The sequence below is a fragment of the Ciconia boyciana genome, chromosome 9 (genome assembly GCF_034638445.1).
Source record: "Ciconia boyciana chromosome 9, ASM3463844v1, whole genome shotgun sequence".
NCBI lineage: Eukaryota > Metazoa > Chordata > Aves > Ciconiiformes > Ciconiidae > Ciconia > Ciconia boyciana.
Genome location: NC_132942.1, coordinates 11771256 through 11788725, shown reverse-complemented (window position 1 = coordinate 11788725; position 17470 = coordinate 11771256). Strand labels below are relative to the sequence as shown.

At 48.9% G+C, this 17470-nt stretch overlaps 1 protein-coding gene across 1 annotated transcript; it reads right to left on the bottom strand.

The window, feature by feature from the left end:
- Positions 1 to 4183: 4183 nt before the first annotated feature.
- On the bottom strand, positions 4184 to 16069 carry STC2 (stanniocalcin 2). The gene is made up of 4 exons (XM_072872057.1): positions 15740 to 16069; positions 13394 to 13536; positions 10627 to 10838; positions 4184 to 6974 (listed from the first exon to the last, which is right to left on the bottom strand). Exons 1-4 carry the CDS (start codon positions 15888 to 15890, stop codon positions 6581 to 6583), a joined length of 900 nt encoding a protein of 299 aa, XP_072728158.1. The 5' UTR covers positions 15891 to 16069; the 3' UTR covers positions 4184 to 6580.
- Positions 16070 to 17470: the final 1401 nt, after the last annotated feature.

Sequence of the window (17470 nt, the reverse complement as noted above, 5' to 3'; positions counted from 1 at the left end):
ACCGTGTAAGATGACCCAGGCTCAATTTCAACCCTATTGAGGTTCCTGTTCGGAACCATGTGTCAGACCTGATCTCTGCAGTGTCACCAGAGCCACTGAGATGCACGGCAGCGCGGTCCAGCATGCTCACTGCAATGGCACTGCCCCTAGGGCACTACTTTCCAGCGGCAGAGGAATACCCTTAAAAAAAAGCTGTATCTCCATCTATGTGGAGAATCTCACAGCAGACTCTCCAAAGACTTCTTCTTATTTTAAAAGAATTTCTAAATAAACTCCAAGCCACATTTTTATAAGGGAGGATGGTATTTGCAGAAAAGGTCAAGGCTATAACAGTCGGCATCCTCAGAGATAGGAATTCTCAGCCCCTGCAGCTTCCCATAATTTGTCATGTCTTTAAACCCTCAAGTCCCCATTTTACATTCCCGATCAAGAAAGACATGAGGTTTTGATTTCAAAATGAAATGCTCCACTGGCTGGGATGTTTTTCCCTAAAGAAAATGTACAGAAACAAAAATTGTTAGGATTTCACTAATTATATGGTTATGCTTAGCCCCAACCCTGTGCCAGGACCTGTTAGTGCTGGGACCGCAGGAACAGACCTGGGAGGGACGTTGCAAGGCATCGGTGGAGCTCCTGCCTCCAGGGAGGTCCAGCTGCACCCCCTTGTGTACCCTCTCCACGATTTAATTTTGGTTGGTCGCAGGGCAGGTGACTGTGATGGGTCTGGGTGGTGCAGGCTGCCCAGTGTTGCTCAAGGCTCGAGATCTGCTGTATTTGTTGCTGGGGAAGCATGCAGCAATTTCTGACCTCAGCAGGTGTGAGAGAAGCCTTTCCTGCGAGAGTCTGCAAGGAGAGCATGGAAACATGAACACAACTAGCAGCGAAAACTGAGTGGGATTTGTGTTTCTGGTGAGGTGTCAGGAAATAGCTTTAAAAATGCACTGCTGAGGCTTCCCAGCAAGCTTTAACTATTCCCTTACCTGGGAAGATCGCTGTGATGAATTCATCAGGCGTGACGCAGCAGAGAGCTGCTCTGGAGCTGCCTTGGCTCTCCTGGCATCTCCAGGTGTGGGCTCAGGGAGGAGAGCGAAGGGCAGTACCTAAGAACCGGTAAAGACGAATGCAGAAGCACTGGCAGTCGGTTTGACTCAGCTCACTACGTGGGCTGACATATGTAAATTGCCATATACATTTGTAAATGTTTTGGTATGCCTGAGCAAGCCAATATCTGGAATTAATTTTGTTCTTTTGGGAGGCTAGACAGGGAGCCTGTAGGAGAATAAATCCAAGTGGACCACATGTATGAATCTTGGTGGGATTTGTTCAATTGGATGAGCCCTGTGTATGGATATTTGCCTGTGCATTTGCCCTGTGCATTTGCAGTTTGAATTGCCTTGATTTGGTTTCCCTTACCTCACTTGTAAAGTGACTCTGACCAAATTGAACTAAGATCACTCCAGACTTGAAGCAGACTTGTATGCTGGTATTAAACATATTTTAAGTTATACACTCCTCATGGTTGTGCAATGCAGAATCCCTGCTCTGCAGTCTGTTTTTAGGGCTTCTTTTTCTCTCTGTGCTTCTGTACTTTTTAAAGTCAGCACTCTGTTACTTACTGTGCTATTTTGTGAGATGTGATGCCCTAAGGGAAGGTAGGGGTCACTTCTCCATCACTAATGTCTAGCCACTTTTTGGAGCAGAATGCAGTCTCACCACTTTATGCATCAGGAGATGAAAAATAACTTTTTAGTTTAAATTGCAAGGAGGATGGCAGAGGGCAGAATGCAGTTACCTTAGCTGCATCACAGCCATGGTGTGGACCAGCTCCTGCAAAAAAAATGCAGTGGGATCTTTAATGCCAACGAGCGGTCCAACACCAGCACAAGATATGCCTTGGCTGTAGTCTGACTGCAGATTGGTCTGAGATCATATCCCACCAAACTCTGTCACATCTCTGCTGGCAAGATGCACTTTCCTGTTGGTGTTTGATGACAGTCCATGGCAGGATTATAAAGAGCTGTTGCACCTAAAGGCAAAGAAATGTTACAGGTCCTAGATTGCTGCAAATCACATTTAGGCTTATGAGGCCCATCTCATCCAAAGGCTTCAACTGGATTAGTTATTTTTAAACCCCACAGAAGGAGTGTTAAAAATGTGCTTTTTCATGCAAGCAGTCTTAAAAAAAAAAAAAAATCCATGCTTTATGTTCTGAGGTGCTTTCTCATAATTTCCCCATCCCCTTGCTGCCTACACCCCGACACTGTATGAAAATGACTTTGGAGACAACACAAAGTACTGTTTCTGCAGCTTGCTTTTTGTAAATCTCAGGATTTTGCTTTTCTCCTTGCTGCAACTCCAGTAAGCATTTAAGATTTTGATATCTGATCATTGCTGGGATGGTGATGGAGTGATCCGAGAGAGAATTACAGCTACTGTACATGCCTGTTACACCCCTGCACAGAGCCACTGGCTGGTACTTATTGATAGATTATAAGTAGCTGACAGTGGAGAGCCAAATGGATGTCCTCTGTTTTTAAGGTAAAATCTTGAAGGGATAACTCTTGCTATTATATGAACTGACTGCGTTTTTTATACATGCAGGACAAATCTTATCAGCTATTACAGCTTTTAGAAAGCGTTGCTGTGGTCAGCCAAGATCCCCTTCCCAGCTCTTATGGGATGCTGAGTTGCACCTATAGCTAACCCGGCTCAGCACAGCATACTGCCACCTCCCAAGGGGATTTTGTAAACCAAGGTCATCAGGGCAGCGAGAAGAGGAAACCCATAAGCACCTGCATCCCCTTACTCCCTTCCTAACCTGAATGCAGACTATTTAAAGCAGATCAGGTGGCTCTGACACACTGCAGTGAACCCAATCCCCAGATCCTGCTAAGGAAAAAACCTCCCAAAATGCACAGAGGCTTTGTCTGAGCCTGGGAAGGAAAGGAGCTTCTGCTCCCCATGTTTTTCATCCTCTAGTTTGTTCCATGTCTCCATTTCTGTCCTCAAACCAAGCTGCTGGGTCCCAGCTAAGCAGCCAACAAGGTCTCCCTTCCCTGGGGCAATGACACACCGGTGACCAGGTCTCTGCCCCCGCACCGGCTCTCCCCGGTATACAGAGAGGAAGGGCTGGCTCTGTCCCTGCGCCCTGCCCCAGCCAGGGCACCTCTGCTGCTGCCTGGCTGGCACAAGGGACAGGCTCTGGGGGGACGAGCAGACAGATTACCTCTGCCCCCCTCGGCTGAAGCTGCTGGCCCTGCTTCAGAGGGCTTTTCTTACCCCTTATCGCAGCAGCTGAAATTCCAGCTAGATAAAACCCAGCCACAGACTTACTCAAAACATTTATTAGTGTTTAAGGAAAATAATAGTGTGAAAGGTACAGAGCTTTGTCTAAAGCCATATGCATTTTCTTTTTTTACAAGCTTATTTGGCTGCAAATTCTACATGAGATAAAACTAGTATGTTTTTCTCCCAGAGATTTGGAATTAAGGACAGTTTGTCTTTTCTTTTTTCCCCTTCTTTTTCCCCCTTTTAGTTCAGCACTTTAAGTTAGGACAGCATTTTCCAGGGTTTACTTGCTATCTTTTTCCAGTAGGCATTTTGCTTCTCCCAGTATTTTCATTCCAGAACAAGGCTCATTCCAGATGCAAAGCGTAAAGGAAGCATTCATACCTTGGCTTTTAAGCTAAACCTCCTTCATGAACAGCAAGTTCATAAGGAATGTTAATTAAAGCATCATACAGTATCTAAATGGACATTTTTTTCTTTTTTATAAAGAATTAAGGCTATGTAGATGTCACAATAAAATAATCTCAGGTAAAACGCACCCTATTTGTTAGATATGAAAGAAGGTTTAACAATAAATAAATGATTTATGCTGTCAATAACATTATGGAACTGTATAAAACTATATTTATGCAGCTTTAAACATAAAAAAACCCCATACTAGTGGCATGAATATATACAACACAGGTCATAATGTACGTTTAAATTATCATAGCCAGCAGTGTTCTTTTTTTAAATGGAGACACTATAATAAATAGAAATGTTAAATATTTACAATAATAGCATGTGAAATCAGTAGATGAACACATAAAATCTTCACACACAGAGGAAAAAAATGTTATGCCTTATACAAAAATCCCTCCCACCCACAGCTTGCCCCCCCCCCCCCCCCCCCAGTTTTCATTGACTAAACAAGGGGAATATACAATCTTCCCCTCAGAACAAATGAATACAAATAAAACTGTATGCATGCTGAGGTGATATGTTGACTGAGACATTCAAGGATGTAGATCTATATGTTTGGTTCCCATTGATGAATCAGACCTCTAATGAGAGAGGGATCGTATTTTAGTTCAATGCAAGAACTTTACATTGGTAGCGAGTTGTTGTTTCTGTTTTGCGTTTGTTTTCTTTTTTTTGCTAAAATGCTTGGATTGTCTTTTTGGTTTGAGCTTGTTCTTCATGGTGGCTGTATGCCACCAAGGGGGAGAGGACGCTCACAGGAAACCCATGGAGGCACGCTATAAGCCTTCTTATGGTACCACCAGCAGCCACTTAGTTTTTGGAGCAGAGGAGTTGGCCATCAGAGGCAGGCCTGAACCAACCTTGGCAAGCTCCTCCGTGGGACAGCCTGGGTGCCCCATCCATGGCAGAGCTGTACTACAACCCAACGGGGCAGCTGGCACTCTCACTGCCAGGAGCTCCACTCCTCAGGTCAGCATGGTCTTTGCTGCTACAGTACCTGGCCTGATCCCACCTCTTCCCAGTTAAGTCGAATGAAAATTTTGTCACAGAACTTAGCTAAAATGAGGCAGGATCAAGGTCATGTCTTTAAACAAAGACCTGGTGATCACAGAGACACACCTTTTCAACTGAACGGTCCTCTCTTGCTTCCTACGTGGCTTCTATTAAAAGCAATGCCTATAACTTCTGCGGGTGGATACATGCATTAAATCCTGAATATAGCTATTAGGAGCTGCGTTCACTTAGCAGTAACTAAAATCTGAGTTGGAAATGGTAGCCAAATTCCAACACCCTCTACTGTTTATACAGCTCCTTCCCACCATGCGACAAGACGTACGTTAGTTCACTGGGTACGTTCTGTCTCTACTGAACTGCCTTCCTGCCCCCACAGCTTTCCTCCCAAACTTTCTAAATGAGAAGGCTCAAATCCCTGGTGTGATTCCCACTTTCTAAGAAAAGTCGCTTTTTCTCTAGAGGAAACTGAAGAGCTCACCCTTCTGTCCCCGTGGATGCTGTAACCTCCATTTCCAGTACAATATCTGGGGATATAGGATTGCAGATCTGCAACCTGAGAATTACAATTGCATAGGGGGTAGGAGAGATGTGTCCAAACACCTCATTCACACTTAAAACTGCTTAGAGACAATAAGCTCTTGACACTCTTCATCTTTAGTAACTCATTCTGCAGAGATTGGTGGTCATTATCTGCATGACAATTAAAAAAAACAAGTCAACCCCCTCTCCTTATCTTTGGCATTTGGATAAATCACAGCTGACAGGCAGGTTAGAGTGGGGCTCCACATCCCAGCAAACCTCACCATGCTACTGCTAAGGAGAGACAGACTTCTGATGGGCCTTCAACACACCCCTACAAAAGAACTAAGTATATGGGGTCCTTCGCTGTCTGAGCTTACGTCCATCCTTTTAAGCTTGGGCTGTCCATAAGGGTTGAGGACCTGTATCACTGAGTGGGCAGGTGTAAGCAGAGAATATGCACAGGGTTTTTAGAGGTCCATGAGCATACTCTTGGGAGTCCTCCATACTGTGCACATCTTAACAGTCACATTGCCTTGTCTGGAAGCTGACTACTCGCCTTTGATATGCTGAAGTGACTGGATTAGCAAGTGTCAAGTTATGCAGTGGTTAAAAAACGAACAGGGGGCACTTGAACTAGGCAGCATCACCCAGATGGGAACAATGGCTCAGAAGTTAGTTAAGAGAAAGCGGTGGAGCTCCAGACCGCACGGTTCCTGTGCAAGAGACGGGGTAGCTATTTCATTTGAGAGCGTCACATAGAGAGCCTTGAGCTCTTGCATTCTCAGCCACAGACAGAAACCAAATCCCCCTGGAATTCAGCCATCTGCTGTAAGGCTGCGCCCTAAACCTTCGGAGGTGCTAAGCCACAAGCGGCCACATGCAATCTGACAAAGCCCTCTTGGAACCTTCTCCCCAGCCAAGGGGAGCAAGGAAAAAAAAAAAAAAACAAAACAAAAACAAACCCCTAAAACAACGAACAACCCCCAAACAAGATCCTAAATTTCAGCTGATGTCCATTTCATAAAAAAGGGGAAAAGAACTTAGTCGGAGACATTTTGCCACATTTGGTGGCTGCTCAAGTGTCGAGTTTGCTGGATCGATAACCCATTGCCACTGCTCTCCCTTTGCTAATATATACACTGTTGCTGAGGTCCATATATATCTTGCAATGCCCTGTGCTTGACCTCTGAATGGGAAATGCTTTGGAATGTCCATAGATGGGAAGATGGGACTCAATGGAGGAGGTTTCCAGTGGAGGGGGAGGATGGGGAGAATGGGGAGTTGGTGCCTTTTTTCACCTCCGGATGTCAGAGAAGTCGGACAGTTCGTCTGCCCGGTCCATGATCCCATGTGCCCCTTTGGGACCGTGGCCCCCAGCCTTCACCCGGGCATGGGCGTTCAAGTGGCCCTTAGTACCTCTCTCTCCCTTAGATGCTCGCGAGCTCTCCCTGTGGTCAGAGTCGGAGTGGGCCAGCATGTCCCCGCGGCCAGCAGCAGCTTTGCTGGCTTCACCTGGCTTCTTCTCGGGACCCAGGATGGCGTCACCATGCACAGCCGAGGTGCAGAAGCTCAGGATGGAGCAGAGACTTCCCCAGTTCTGTTCACACTGGGCCTGGACGCTTCTTGTTATTGCCTTTTTCACCTCCTCGCCACAGGTGAGCAGGATATTCACTAGGTCAACATATGGCCTAGAGGTAAAGGAAACAGTGAGAGGAGAGTCAAAAAATGTATAAGGGTTATCTATCAGTAAACAAGTGTAATGGCCTCTCTGCCTTACCCTCCTTGTGCACAGCACAGTTCAGTAGCATTAGCCCCCTGCTACCCACTGACTCGGCAGCTTTGTAGAGCAATTCTGCACCACATGTTTATTATGCAATATATTATATTCTAATCAGCCATATCGCTGTAAGAAATGCACATGATGCCATCCTGTCAAAGGAAGCTTCACTCAAGTGCTGGATCTGCCTTGATTGCTCCCCCACCAGTGATGCTCTGGGAGAACTGTAATGTCCACCAGAGGAATATATGATGTCTACACGCTTGGCAAGTGGGGCTGTCAAATGGAAGAACTGCTATCTCACACCTTCTGCTTCTATCTCTTTCCATGCCCTTTCATCTTTATTAGTCAGGATACGAGACAAAGGAAACCTGCTCACGTCCAGAGCCATCAACTTCATCAAAAAGCTTGCTATCTCCAGGTGAACGGCTGGTACAGAGCATACACCGATCACTAGCCTGCAAGAGGGAGGCATTTCCTCACCTCTGCAAAGAGCAACAGATGCTCAACTAGACGTTTTCTGGCTTTTCTCATCATCTTTACCTTTCCCTGAAGCACCAGGTGTTGGTCTACACCACAAGCGAGATCCTATCTGGACTCAGGATCTGACTGCACAGAGCTCAGACACATGAAAATCCACTTTGGTGGCACTGTTTCTTCCCACACAAAGTTTTTTTTCCTTAATTTCCTTACAGAGTTGAGTACAGCTTTCAGTGTATACCTTTTCCCAGCCAAACAAGGACTCCAAACGAGCCAGAGCCAAATACCATTTCTGCTTCCCACCCATCCCTCTGTGCCCCCACAGCACAACGCAGCCTGAGCGCTGGCACTTCAGCTTCCTCAGCCACGGGTCACTGAGTGCAGAGATTTTAAAATAGTTGTGGTCACAAGTTTTGTGGGCCAATATTGATGTTGTCTATTGACACAACCGCTCAGCTGCTAGCAGGCCCAGAAGGACGTGCTTAAAAGTCTTCCATGGTAGGAACCATCCACAGTGCCAGTGGAGAACTGCCTGGGGTCAGCAGTTGTGGTTGTATGGGGCGGGGGGGGTGCACCTTCTGGGCACACTGTCCACCAGCTCTGCTGGCTGTGGACAAGTCTAAATCTCTTCCCATGAACCAAGTCAGAAGAGACGAGGAAAACCAGCAGATTATGATCAGTGTCTGACACTACCCTGATTTTACTTTGCCCAACTGCTTAAACTCATTTTGAATGACTAATCTTGGAGAGCCACCTATTCCCCTATCTCAGAATATTTCCCATGTTTGGATTGTTTCTGCTGTTTAAAAAAAAGTTACTTGGAATGCAGCAGCGACCGATCTGCCAGGGCCTGTCACCACTTCCACCATAGCAAATCAGCCTGACCCCCACCCCACCGCAGCTGACTCAGGAGGAGAATTCACCACCCCGATCGTGTTCCTCAACACTCATCGGGAGAAAACAGTCAGAATAAAATAGTCAGAGAACAAGTCTGAGAGCTGACACTTGCTGCTCTGCTCTTACTTTTTGTTTTAAATGTAAAATAGAAGATGACAGAACTGAGTACATCGCATACAAAGTGATCCAGCAGGAGGCAAAAAAAAAAAAAAGAAAAGAAAAAAAGAAATCAGTTGTTGAAATTGGGCATAACCTTTACAAAAATCTTTGGAAGAAAAAGGTTGCTGGTATGACTAAAAAGTGGCTCAGCTGCCAAATATTTCAGGTATTCAGAGTCTGCCAGAGCCCTGCGGATTAATACTGGCCCATTTCTCCTTCACTGTTTTACTTTCTGCATTTCAGCTGGCCTGACCATAGTACCTGAACTGAGCACAAGGCTGCAAGTCAGCAGACGTGATTTTATTTCCAGCTTTGCCACACTTGCCTATTGATCTTGAACAAGTTCCTTAGTTCAAAAGCTTCAGAGATGGCCTCTAAATTTAGGGGAGGGGAGGAGGATGGCTGGCTTCTATTTGGGGAGTCCCGCATAGGAAAGCTAAGCTCCAACTCTATGAGATGCTGAAAGTGAAGTGTAGGAAGCTCTAAATGAGATCGTGCAAATTATAGGTGTTCAGCTGAATGAGCCGTCTCTTCTCAAACTGAGAACCCCCCAGTTAAGCTCCCCAGAAATAAGCAGCTGCCTTTGAGCATTCCTGCTTTAGCCTCTTTGTAAAACAAGGATAACTGACTTCTCTTTGGACAGGCCTTTGACTTTCATAGTTCTTCTCATCTCCAAATGATGGGGGGGGGTTAACTGGTACCAAGTACCCAATTTATAGCCTACACACAGCCTGAGCAGTGCCCACAGAGAGGTGCTGCTGTCCAGGATGGAGCTGCTTCCCCTCTCCCTCAGGCAGTGGGATGCTGCCCTTCGCGCTGGGCACAGCCAGTGGCCCTGGCAAGGCCAAGACCTGCCACCAGCCATGCCTTTGATCCCAGCCTCAGGAATGTCTACGGAAAGGGCCTTGCTTTCAGGTCACCATGTTCAGCTTGTACAAACCACAGCAAACGATTCTGCATTTGAGAGTAAACTGGCATCAAAGCGTCTCTCTGCAACTGCAGCTTAAGTATTAGGGGGGTGGTTTTCAACAGAAAGTAAGGGAATTGGGGCACAGCTCCTTTGGAGACCAATGAAAATGCAAGGCTAAAAGTCCAGAAGAAATTATTCTGGGAAAAAAAAAAAGTATCTGTCATGATCACTGGGATTTGGGATTTCTGTGCTAATATCCGCTAGGGATAAGAAGGCATACAGGCGTGGTAGGGAGATGCTCTAAGGTAAGACTGCTGCCAGGCTGTGGCTCAGCCTTCTTGTTTGGGAGCGAGATGTTCACCTGCAAGAAAAACAGGCTCCAATTTTTGCATCTGTGCACAAAGAGTTGATACAAACGGCTTGTGCCTGGTTTGTTGCTGTCATGTAGCAGCTTTGATCAATTCCAAATGGGATTCGTGCCTGCCATTCCTCGGAGGGCAGCTGTGTTCCCAGTCAGAGGGATAAACTCCTCAAAATCCGACTTGTGCCTTCATTTTGTACACCTCCATGTTTTATTAAAAAGCATCTGAGATTAGGAAGGAATAAGATGAATGGGAGATTACCTGGGGGACTGCAGCTCTTTCAGGGACAATTAACTACAAGACATTTGAAAGTATGTATTTAAAGAAGAAATTATCATCTTACTGACAACTTTGCATAGACCTTCTTCCCCGTTCTCCTCTAGCTGTCATCTTTAACAAGATACTGGGGTCAGGAACGGTGCCTTTGAGCTCAGAAAGCACAGAGGCATTGTGAGATGCCTCTGGAAACAGCAGACACTGACACTGTATTTGCTAAAGGACAAAGAGACAGCCAGATCCACCCTCAACCCATTTAATTGCCTTCCACAGTCAGATCTAGCCCTTCATAAACAAACTAGTCTTCGAGGGCCTCTGCAAAGAAAGCACTGCCTTGGTCTGGTACATGGGAAAACAAGACGTGCTTAAGGCCAGAAGGAGGTGAAACAGCTCTCGGGCAGATGCACAGCCCATTGGCACCATCGTGCTCCTGGAAGGAGCTCCCACACCTCTGACTGCACTAGCACGGAGGCACTTACTCATGCTGCAGCAGGTCTTTGAAGTGAATCATCTCCACAATGACCTGGACGTTCTCCTTGGCAGCAGAGCAGAGGTCATGCTTCAGGTAGCACTCCCGCTGTAACTGGAACACCATCTCTTTAATGGCAGGGCACTTACGGCTGATGCAGCTGAATTTATGCCTCAAGGCATGAGCCTTACACTTCAGAGCGTCTTTAATGAAGGATTTTCCCTGAGAAGAAAAGAAATGGAGTAGGTCTGTATTTTTGTCCATTAAGCACAGCAGCTGATTTATGCCCAGCTAGCTGCTCCTCTGTAGGACAATGTCAAGGGTTATTAGATTGCTAAGGGTACCACTTAATCGCTTTTCCCCCCTCTTCTCTTTGTTTCTCTGCCCTTAAAGATCATGCCAAGTCACCTGGCCTTGCTGTTCCAGTGGAGCTGAATACACAGGGCTTCCTCACTGGTATTTTGAGGTTTCCTCTACCCCAGCAGCTGAATGCCCAACAAGGGAAAGGGCAAAAGTAAACACCTTGAAATAATTCAATGCTTGAGTTACTGGCTTTGTTCGCTTCTGGGGTGTCAGCACAGCAGGTTCACTTAAAGGAGAGGGCATCCTGCCATGGCTGAGGAGGTCCCCAGGACCACATGGAGATACCCATTCAGTAACTGCAAATTATTTTTTTTTTTATTTTAAAATTAGTTTGCAAACTCACAGACATGTATGTACCGTCCATATGCACCTGCCCCATTCCCCATCTGTCAGTATTTTCTCTACTACCACTTCCTCAGAGAGGGACTCAAATCAGCACTAATAATAATCCTACAGTGTCTTGATGTCTGTTTGCTGCACTAAATTCTAAGCGAGATTAAAAAAATCAAATCAAGAAACTAAAAAAAGTAAGTTGCAGGAAAGCTGCTTTAGCAGTATCTCTTTAACCACTGTGATTCCTTCATTCAGTTGCTTAGTGGGCATCAAACCGATCCCTTCCTTTTCTCTCTTTGCTATCTGATACTATAGCTGCCGTACACAGCGCATGTGTCGCAGTCTGACAGCTCTGCTCAGACTCCCTTTGCTTTGCTGAGCAATAGGTGTGTGGAAGCCTCCTGCATTGCCTCCATCTCTCCATTAGCTTCAGATTATTTTACACAAGTGCTTCATGAAGACCAAATTTCTGTTAACCTTTATCCAAAGAGTACACTGGCACAGCTCCACTTATATTAACTAAGATTCACCCAGATCTGCAAGCAGATTTTGTCCCCAAATTGTTTCAAGCCAGAAATGTTTCTTGCTGGTCAAAGAACTGCTTCAGTCATCATCCCCTTCTATTCCCTATACCAAAGGCACTTAGTTGGCCTTCCCTTCAGTACCAAACATGCACAGCACATTAGGCAAATGAGGATAAAAAAGAAAATTCTTATGCAAACCAAATGTGACATCAATTCTCAGGTTTCAGAGAGAGGGAAGGAGAACAGAAAGCAGAGAATAGAAAATGGTCAATGCTAGTCTTGTCATTTAATGCTGCCTGAAATAACTGTAGATAATATAGAGATGAGCCATGAAAAGCCATGTCATAGCAGCGGCTAAAGTCACCTCTACATTAAATAAAGCTCCAGGGGTTTAATACTTCTGCACGGCAATGGAGACAGCCTGTATGTGAAATGGGCTGTATTCGATTAGCAGTACCTGGGGATCCTGCAGAGCAGACATCAATGGCTACGCTCAGCCTTTGTAGGCAGGTCTCCCTCCCCTCCCAAAAGGGCTTACTTCTTTAGTCAACTTTGTTTGCTGACAGAATGTTGTGCAAAAATAAACGAGCGTTTTCTGGAAGCCACTTGGAAATGAAGTTGAAGGTTTTCAGATTCCCACAGAAGAAACAATTCCCGTTTTAATGGCTAGCCAGACCCTTTGTACGTTCTTGAGAATTTGAGTGTAAAACTCCAGTATTTCAAAAGTGTTTCCCACTGGGTGGTCCCACCATCCCTCATGGAACAGGCTGAATCCTGAAGACAGCTCTACTTCATATCATGCTTTTAACAGCGCCACAAGGCTGGTGCTTTTAGTCAAGTTATACTGTAAACTGCATGGTCAAGCCAAATGCCGCTGGCCCGCTGTAATGTTCTCTTCCCTCCACACTAAAATGGGAGAGTAGGTTTACAAGACATAATAACAGGATGTCTCAATGATGCATAAATGGTCTGGGGAGAAAATGAAGGAGACAAACTTAATACCACATACCATGTAAGTAATGTATTTTAATGTCAGTGCTTGATCCAAAGACTTACTTGAATATAGCAGCTTTAGGAGGTTGCCTGGACTGGTTGTGTGCAAGTCTTGAGAACCGACTTTAATACCTGCACATTGGGAATTATTTCGATATGACTAAATGAACTGGGTGCCCAAGCTGCATTTCAGAATCAGCTTTGAACAAACTTGGTGTAGAAGCTTAAGCTGCTTAGTGTTTCTGAAAACCAGCTACATTAGTGTTCAGCTACATTAGTGTTCTGGTTTAGTTATCCTGGGTACAGGAGGAAGAAGTGATCACAGGGAGCTGTAGCTAGAGACAGCCTGTCCCCTGGGACAGGTTGCATACTGCTGCTCTCTTACTGTTCTTGGGTCTTGATTCTGGGCCCTTCAACAGAAAAATTCTTATTGAAGCTGCTCATGTGCAAAAGTAGACTTGCTCTGTAACAGTAACGTTTTTCCAAAGATGTGTTAAAGAACTAAAACACATGCCACGTGTATATTGGAAGCAAGCAGATACGTAGGACATTTCACTGTGTTACCTGGGCATCAAATTTTCCAGCGTTGTGCAGGAATGTCATGCAGATCTCGTGTAAGCCTCGGATCTCGCAAGAATTGTTTTCAAAGCATTCAAACACTCCACATCCCACATCGCCAGCATTAACCAGGCAGTGCTGGATTTCAGCTAAAATGAGCATTGATTACAGTTAATTTGAAGAACTGTTCATAGAAGCTGGTGGTGGGTAGGGTGGGGAGGGAAAGAGTTATTTTGCTAACATCATCAGTTCAAAAGAAAAAACACATGTGACAACAGTTATTGTACCCACAGCATGCCCACTTTTTGCAGAAATTAGGCCAAAACTTGGGTGTATTATGTTATGAAAGTGATATCCAAGAAGTAAATGCCAAATCCACTATGCTTACGTCAAGCTATTTCACTTGAGAACTGTCTAATGCTTTTGCGTTCCTCGGGAGCAAAGGACAGACATGATTTTTGCTGTCTGACTTGCACAAAGTCCCCCATCAAATTCAAGTACCAAAATGAGAAGCCCAGGACCCAGCCAGCTAAAATTTCTCATTTCAGGTACTTCAGGCTAGTTTCTGGTGATTTAGCACCATGTTTTTTTACAGACCACCGGGCTTCCCCTGTCATGATGTCTACAAAGTTAATGGCAAAACTCCCACTGATAAATAAAGTCCTCTCCACTGAGTATTGCTAAACTGCAACTATGTCTTCACCTATGAAGAAATCAATTGAAAAACTATATATATTTATATATGCAGTACATAAAACAGATCTACTGGAACGAGCCGTTACATACATGTTTATTCTGCCCTTTCAGATGTTATGTAACACTGTAAAAAAAAAAAATGCTGTCTAATACTCACTCACCAAAAAAACCCCAAAAATCTAATTCTTAACAAGACAGCTTCTGGTCCTTTAAAAAAAAATGGATGTAGTAGTACTGCCAGAGGGAAGGTGGTTGCTGAAAAAGCCTGGGGATAAAGTTAAACAGGGGCAGCTTTTAGGCCAGCACTGAGGATGCTAAGAATTCCTGTACTCTGTGCCCTAGTGGTACCTTTAATTAAAGCTCGCCCTTGGGAGCCAGCCTAATCCCCCTCCGAACCGCAGCACGTTTCAGACATCCCCAGCCTCCCCCTTTGCCATGCGGTCCATTTGCAAGTCTTTACAGCAACTTTCAGTCTAATTTCAACCCGCTGCAAGGCACAGAGAGGAGCCGCGGATGTAAATACGGAGTCTGACGGAGTTCACATGAACACCCCCCCCCCCAGCTCAAAACCAAATCCCTGCCGCTGCCTTCCCCCCCGCCTCCCCGCCCCGAAGTGCATCTGGGGGTGGGACACGGGAGCCCCGGGGTCGGCTCCTGGGATTGTCTCGGCCACACGCGAAAAGCTGCGCAAACACACACGCACGGGGTGGGGGGAATGGAGCTCTTTGTGGAGCGCTGCAGAGCGCGGAGCTGAGCTTTTTTGGGGCTGGGAGCTCAGCTGTAGTGCTTGTGTTGGCATCCGGATGCAAACCCTTTGCCGGATCACATGTCCTGGCTCCAGCGTGCTGAGAACTGCACAGTGCCGTGATTCACATGTGGCAGTCCCTAATGGGCATTCGTGCATTCCTGCTCGTGTGTGTTTAAACACGTCTCGCAGCACTGAGAGTGTTAAAAAAAAAAAAAGGGGTGGGGGGGAAGGAGAAGGGGGAGGGGGGGGGGAAGGAAGCGTCTGGATCCCGCGCTCTCTCTTTGCACGGCTGGGAAGCGATCCAGCAAAGTGCACGCCTCAGCTCTCTCTTTCTAGGCAGATAATACCCGGGGGAGAGAGCGCAGGGGGCGGGAGAGGAGGAGAGAAACCCCCGGTCCGTTGCATCATTGCACGACTCCCTAGGGAGGAGGCAAAGCACCAGTCATTTCCAGCCGCTTCCCCTTCCCTCCCGTACCCCCCCACCCCGACCCGGTTTCAAACGCTGCGCCGAGAAACTTTCTCCTCCCCAGCTCCAGCCCAGCATCCCCGCGGCAGGCAGCATCCCCCGGGCCGGGCCGGGCGCCGCTCCGCTGGGCTCCCGCCGCCCCCGGCCCCGCTCCCCGCCGGCGCGAGGCGGCTCGGCACCGACTTCGTGCCCGGCGCGGCTGCAGAGGCGCTTCGCCCGGAGTGCTGCCGCGGCTGTTGCAAGGGCAACACGTGCTTGGCAAAGCCGGGCTTTAAAGGTAATTAGGAGCGAGCTCCTATTTCCTCTGATGATTTATGCCTGACAGTCGGACACCGAAATAAAACGCCTGTCATAACTCGACGCGGCTATTTCCCCAGCGCTCCAGAAGCGGCGAGGGGGACACACACCACCTTCGCACCCCCCCTCCGCCGCCCCGCCGTACCTGTGTTCTGCAGGGACAGGCGCCCCTTCTGCTGCGGGGTCCTGTCCTGCGGCCCCTCCGGCGGGTGGGTGGCCTCAGTGCCCGCCGCCGCCCGGGCGCTGGCGAGCAGCAGGGCCAGGGCCAGCAGCTTGCCGCGGAGCTCCGCGCACATGGTCGCGCCTTCCCCCCGCCGCCGCCTTCTCCCCCGCGGGGTGCCGCACCCGGGCCCAGCGCGCTCCTCGCCGCGGCCCCGCGAACCGCATGTGCCCGGCGCGGCGGCGAGCGCGGAGTGGCGGCGACGGCGCCGGAGGGTGCCTCAAATATCCCCGCCGAGCCCCGGTGTCACTCGCATGAGGGAGCCGAGCAGGTGTCGCTCCGCGCCGCGGCCAATGGCAGCCGCCGCCCCGCTCCGACCGCCCGCCGGGGGCCGGCCCTGCCCCGCCGGCAGGTTGCAGCCTCCCGCCTCCCCCGGCCCCCCCGCCCCGCGGGGGATGGGCGTGCGGGGGGCAGCGGGCAGGGACTGCACCCCCGGCGGCGGCGAGGGGGGTGCGAAGGTGCCTGCCCCGGCGGTATGGGCGGGGGGGGGGGGAGAAAGAAAGGTGAAAAAGCGGGATTTTGACAAGCGCGCTGCTTTGGAGGGAGCGAGGCGGGCAGCGCCCGGCGGCTGGCCCCCCGCAGCCGCGGGGCCGGGAAGGCGACTTCGGGCCGCTCCAGACGCCGCCGCTGCCCTTGGGCGGGGGAGCAGCGGGAAGCGCGGGGGCAGCGGGATTGCCCGTGCCCGGAGCCGGCTGCCCGCGCCGGCCGTCCTGCGGCACAGACGCCTCATTGCAAGACTTGATGAAAAAGAAAAAAAAAAAAAAAAATCCCTCTCCGAAGCAGCTATTGCACTGACTTTCTTGGAAATCCGCCACTCCCTCCCCCCTTTCTTTTCCCTGGGATTTTGTACCCTGCGAGTTCCGAAGGAATTTGGGGCCAAATCCATCACCTGGGGGGGGGTGGGACGGGGGACGTGGTACCTGAGTGCGGACCCGGCCGGGAGAGCAGGCCGAGCGCTGCCTTCCCTAACACCCGCCCCCCGCTGCCACCGGGGGGGGAGAGCATCACCCTTGCCAGCCCCCCCGGAGCAACCCCACAGCCAGCTCTGGCTGCTCCCTTTTGTCCGGTAGCTGGAGCGGGGCGGGGGGACGTAGGAAAATCTCCAGCAGGTGACGAGAAGTGCCGCGCTCGCTGGGAGGGGGCGTGCGTGTCTCCCCTTGCCCTGCCGTAATGCACATCAGATGTTTCATCAGACCCCGCAGGCCCCATGCGGCTCCTGCCTCCTCAGCAGCCCCCGAGCCCCCGGCGCTGCCGGGGCGCGCTGTGCTGTGCCGGGGGCGGGGGTCCCGCCGGGGGGGCGCAGCCAGGAATGTCTCCAGCTGCTGCTGCCGCCCGCTTCCTCACAGCTGTCAAAATGCACTTGAGGAAATCCACTCACACCTCCCCGAGCAAGGGTCTCCTCGGCGGGACGTGACACCGCGCCGCAGGACCATGGCTCCACGGCTATGCACCAGCAGTCACGTTTTGACACCCCCCTTGCAGCCCCTGAGACATCCCCGCCTGCTCCGCTCTCCTGGGCCTTCCCTGGTCTTGTCCCAGGCCAGGAAGTTTGTTTGCTGGGTCTGAGCGGTGCAAAGTTTGTTTATCGTTCTTTAGGGTTTGACTTCGAAACATCTTTTTTAAGATTGAAATTCTCAACGGTGGTGCCAAGCTCGT